At 37.0% G+C, this 5,440-nt stretch overlaps 1 protein-coding gene across 4 annotated transcripts; it reads right to left on the bottom strand.

Moving 5' to 3' along the window:
- Nucleotides 1-1,875: 1,875 nt before the first annotated feature.
- On the bottom strand, nt 1,876-4,398 carry LOC108805870 (transcription factor bHLH112). 4 transcript variants are annotated; one of them, XM_018577844.2, is made up of 8 exons: nt 3,972-4,396; nt 3,468-3,849; nt 3,248-3,355; nt 3,096-3,161; nt 2,902-2,967; nt 2,745-2,798; nt 2,480-2,607; nt 1,876-2,125 (listed from the first exon to the last, which is right to left on the bottom strand). In XM_018577844.2, the coding sequence occupies exons 1-8, from the start codon at nt 4,289-4,291 to the stop codon at nt 2,122-2,124; spliced, it is 1,128 nt and encodes a 375-aa protein (XP_018433346.1). In that variant the 5' UTR covers nt 4,292-4,396; the 3' UTR covers nt 1,876-2,121. The 4 variants fall into 4 exon arrangements, 3 of the variants coding, with proteins under 3 accessions (XP_018433346.1, XP_018433348.1, XP_018433350.1); XM_018577846.2 differs by having other exon boundaries at nt 3,248-3,349; XM_018577848.2 differs by lacking the exon at nt 1,876-2,125 and adding an exon at nt 2,134-2,398 and having other exon boundaries at nt 3,248-3,349; nt 3,972-4,398.
- Nucleotides 4,399-5,440: the final 1,042 nt, after the last annotated feature.

The raw sequence follows: 5,440 nt of genomic DNA, 5'->3' as shown, positions 1-5,440 counted from the left end.
TATGGACATACTGTGGGGAGGTGTTTTGATAGGTATCATTCCTCATCGTTCTGTCTCTCCCTCTCGCTTCAGCAGGTGGATCTGAGCTACGTCGGTTTACGGGTGGGGGGACCCGTGTTTGCTTCGTGCTCACTCTGTCTCCATATCTTCTTCCATGTCTATCTACCCTCTGCTGGAATGGTCGGGCTTCTGATACTTCTCTGCTCTGTTGACCTTCCGATTGCGTTTGGGTAAGAGAGTACTGGATATTGTGTTCGTCGTCTTTCTTTCCTCTTTCCTTGTCAACTTTCTCATCTGGTGTTGTAGGGCAGTGAGAGGGCAGATGGGAGAGAAGTCCGCAGTGGGAGCAGTGATTCTCCAATCTTTCATACTCCAGGTTAATCTTACATTCCTCACCAGTATCAAATTCTATAATTGTCTCCGTTATCAGCGGTTTCAGGGCATTCACCATTACTCTTACTTTGGCCGATGTTTTGGTGATTTCATGTGTGTCGTATGCTCCAAGCTCTCTCCCAATGCTGCGTACCATGCCTTCTTGCCAGAAGTGTAGAGGGAGCCCTTTGATGCGCACCCAGAAAGGGATTATTGATGGGAAGGCTTCAGATATGATTGGCTCCCAGCGCTGCAGGATTATCATCCAGTAGTTGAAGTGATAGGGCCTGTTGTCCAGTACTCTTTGGAGGTCTCTTTCTGTCTCGAACCTGAACTGGAAACAGTTGTTCCCAATATCGGACCCGATTACCCTACCCTGAATGTCCCATTTGCGAGGTAGCGAGGGTATGAGCGACCCTATCCTCTGTTCAGAAGGGTTTGTCAAACGTCCTATCAAGGTGAGAGCGTTTTCTCGGACGAGATCCGTGGTATCTAGAGGTGGAGCTCTGATTCTCCTGACATTTGTGTCTTGGCTTACTGAGACAACCCCTTTGCCTTTCTCTGCAGTCGTGAAGCGACGCTCCATTGATTCAGAAGCAGCAACGTATCAGGGAGGGTTCGTCGTTTCAAGTGAACTAGGGTTGTTGATTAGGCGTAGTAATCGTGTTCTGGAGGAGTAGTAACACTCGTCGACTCCGAGAACCTCTGCAACCCGATGGTTAGGCGTAGTAATATCTGGTGGAAAGTGTTGAGAAGTAGTTCAAACGGTAGCTCTCTCCTATACGAAGTGGAACGAGTGTGCACCAGTTCCAGATTCTCAGTGAGATGTTGCAGATCTAAGATGCAGGCGTTTGAGCTTTGGTTGAGGTTTGAGTGAAGAGTGGTGGAGGATGCTGGTTTCGGTAAAGAACTAGGGTTGCCCTTGCAACTAACCAGCGGTTCTTTTAGTGTATTACTAAAAGCGGTAAGCCTTACGTGAGGTCGCCATCATGGGAAAGAGTGTAGCAAGCTATAATGTCAACTCCTCGTCGCTCGTGCCTGGGAGAGAAATCTCAAAATAATTTTATTAATACTAGAAGATAACATCATGACATTATTTAAGCCCTTTGTCAAAAAAAAAAATCATGACATTTTTTTTTTTTTAATAACAAACTAATACTTTAAACGTTATATCATGGCATGTCTTTGTTGATATATAACAAGTATGAATATAGGTTTGTTGTTTCTGGATTTCAATATTTGTAGTTTATTCATTTGTAATTAATAAACATATCTTTAAAAAGGTATTTGCTTCTACGGTCTCTAAATTTTTGTTTTTTTGTTTTACTTTAGTTGGTCTAATTTTCCCAAATCTATACATATTATATATGTGTAATATATATATATATATATATTCTTGTTATTTCTTCACCATAGAGATTCGTTCGCAGACCAAAGATCAGTTTAAACACATACAAGTCAGAAACAAACGAAGAGTTTCCTCTTTAATAAGTGAATAACAAAGACGGCACCAACGGCAAAATATGTGTATATATAAATTCAAGAACAAGGACAGGAACAGAAGGTTCTTCAACATAAAACAACCCATATCTGCTAAATTCAGCAATAAAACTCCCTACGAAATATTAGATTAAAAGACAAGAAAAGGAGAAGAAAATACATTAAAATTATTGCAATGCTTTACAGTCTGCAAGCTGAATTTAGCATATGTTCCCATCCGTCTTGACAACCACAACCTTCTCTCTTTGTTCACCTAAAATTAAAAAAAAAAAAGCTTAGTTGTTACATGTAAAAACGTTTTTATTAAGGTATATATGTTTCTTTTTTCTAAAATAGAGAGCCTATTAATATATGATAGATAGGTAATTATTTTCTAAGCCCTAAATCATTCATGCTTTTGTAGTTGGTCCCCTCCAACACCATTGTTGCCTCTGCCCACCTTTGAAGAGTCACCTTCCTCTTCCATCTCTACTTTTTCTCCAAGTAATGATTCAATCTTTGATCATGACTTGCGAATTTTATTTTTCTTTATAATATTTTAAAACCACACATTTGATTAGTTTTGATGGTCATAAAGAACCGTATGATAAATGTTCATCTTCTCTACCTGAAATTGTTGCCTCCAAACGTCGGTGTCCAAAAATCGGCGGTTGTTTCATTAGCCACCGGAAAAGTGCTTGATATCGGGACGAGACATAGACCGTGTGCTCTTAGTTCTTGATTCTCGTTTCCATCCTGGTTTTAAGATTTACAAGATATCAGTACATGAATCCGTACTAAATTATTACTTTAATACATTAATAAACCTAGAGTATATTGAGGACTCCAAAGCTGGGTACAAATCTAACAGCAGATCGGGTATTTTATTAAACCTGCTGTTGTTGATGGATCGGGGCACCTTGCTTCATGTATGGAGTACTTAGAACCTGCAGTATTCAAAAACATTGATAATTATGCTCAAAATGTATTCATTCCTAGGGTTTCTTGATTTTTTACAAATATTAAACATAGAAACCGCTAGAAACGTACAGTGACTTGATCGTGAAGGAACTTAATGTACTCTATAGCTTCTTGGAGAACCGATGCAGTATCTGTCTGAAAATTAACCCACGGAAAACAAGAAAAAAGAAGAAGCTCAATAAATAAACCTGACCAAGAAGATTAAAACAAAAACTTTGGTTTGTGTATATTATAATCAAATAAATCGAATATATATCATCCACCTTTCCGAAAGGTGAAACCAGCTGTTGCAACGAAGTGATCTGGTCCCTTAGGTTCTCTTTTCTCACCTGTTACATTTACAACCAGTTTTATCTACCAAGACATTTAATTAAAATAAAAGGTTACAGACAAACCGTGATTTATGATTATCTACCTTAAAAGTTGGCAAGGGTGAAGGCGTGGAAACTCTCTGTTTCTTCGACGCAGGTTCATTATACTTTGCTCTCTTCAAAGACTCGCTCTGGCCTCTTGTCTTCTGATTCTTCAAAACAAAAAGAAAACTTAATCAGATAAAAAAAAAGAAAACTTAATTAATTGGCCGCAAAACTTATTTATCAGACATTTTTTACATATATGTACATGTGATTTGTTACCTTGGCTTTATCCTCAACACGAGTAGATATTATTTGCGGAGTGGTTGCAAAACTGTTCTGAGTCGTTTTACTTAAGGGTCGAGAGTTTATGTTGTTAGAGAAGTTGTTAATTAGTCCATAAGCAGCTTGATGGTGAGGATTTGTCGTATTATTATTAGCCCAAGAGACCCGAGGGTCGTTGATTGAGCAGCTAGTGGTGGAAACGAAGCTGTACGGGTTGGGTTCGGGATCATAAAAGGTTCGTAACAAGCTCGAGGAATAAGAAATTGATGAAGATGAAGAGCAAGCTGGATTAAGAAGATAAGGTGAAGTAGTTGTCGATAAGAATCCTGGGCCATGATCTTGTGAGCTCCTTAAGAGGCTTGAGTTTAAGTCTTCCTGTCTGAAAAATACAAAGCAATAATCAAAAATGATATCATGAATATACTGAAAATTTCAATATCATCAAGAAACTAGAAGAATTGAAACAAAATTAAGTTTAGGAATTTTTCTTAAGAAGTTTACAGAATGGTGTGCTTCCAATCTGAAGAAGAGTTCGAGGCAAACCCTAGACCCATTATTTGCATCGTCGAGTCAATCGTCACGGTGCTTCCTCCACTGTCGGTATCGGCCTCTGGCTGCCCAAAAATGATGTTGTTGTCTGTACAAGTATTCCTAGATTTGATATTATTCTCTTGACAGCCAAACTCATCGGAAGTGATTGCAGCTCTGAAACAAGGCGACAAGAAATTATCCGAAGGTGACATAACGCTTCTCGGCGAGTTCCACCACGCACCGCCTCCGCTACCGCAAATTGCTGACGTTGCTTGAAACTCATCAGCCATGTATATAAACAGAATCGGAAAGTTTTACTATATGCTCACCCCTAGATCGTTATTAGATTTGTCAAGAGTTTGTGTATTATGTGTTATGAAGGGCATATATGTTTTATGAGGGTGTGTATGTTTGTTTATATAGGCAAGTACGGACAAGTGTATGGAAATTACCGGAAATTAGTTGACATTTGAAACAGTTTTAGAGAGAGAAAAACACTATCATCATCATAACATTCCCAAGTCATTTTTAAGTAATCTTTTTTAATTAATTCCTAACTAAGGCTGTATATTTTATTTGAAAGAAATATGTAATAATAACAGAGTGTTCCTAATCCCTCAGATTTTTCTATTATTCTAAGAGCAACTGTCTGCGTGAGATTTGTCTCTTTGCTGCTTAGCTTTTCTAGGAGGCGATAATTATCCACTTATATTAATTAACTAAGTTCTTAGTTTGAGATTAGTAGGTGTTTGGTATTACGTAAGATGCCAAGAGGGGGATTATATCTGTTTAAGACATTATATGATATCAAAATTATCTGCGAAAATTTTTCAAAAAAAAAAAAAATTATCTGCGAATTGGTTGACATCAAAATTCTATAAATCGATATATAGTTTACTAAAGTGGTCGAAATAGTGGCGGACAAACTGGCACGAGGTAAAAGATGTTCCCTTCTGCTATGTTTTATGTCGATTCTATGCTTCCGGCGTGGTTCTCCGAATCAACCGAGCATAGATCATATCTTGTCCAAAAAAGTGGTCGAAATAGAGATCAATAATATTTTGATTAAATCATTTAGTGAAGAGGTGTAAATCAACCATGAAGTTTATTAAAAATAAAATCCAGGCACAATTTCATGTTGTTAATCAGTTAATTCTTAGTAAATCTTTAAAACATGCTGTAATTAGATTTAATATTTGTAATTATCTATGTTGCATGAAAACAAGTACGTGGAATCGTAAAGAAACGTAGAAGCAATTTTTTTTAAAGAATTAGAAAGTGGATCCGTATTGGAAGTGTATATATATATTAAAAATTTATAAAAATTATGACTAAACTTATATGATTAAATTAAAAATAAATCATTTATTCATATATAATAACTTTAAATGATTTTATATTGAAACTGAGAAAATTCACATAAATTAAGTTAATAAGAA

This window comes from Raphanus sativus, chromosome 6 (assembly GCF_000801105.2).
Source record: "Raphanus sativus cultivar WK10039 chromosome 6, ASM80110v3, whole genome shotgun sequence".
NCBI lineage: Eukaryota > Viridiplantae > Streptophyta > Magnoliopsida > Brassicales > Brassicaceae > Raphanus > Raphanus sativus.
The sequence above is the reverse complement of the archived record's forward strand: the minus strand, read 5'-3'. Positions and strand labels throughout refer to the sequence as shown.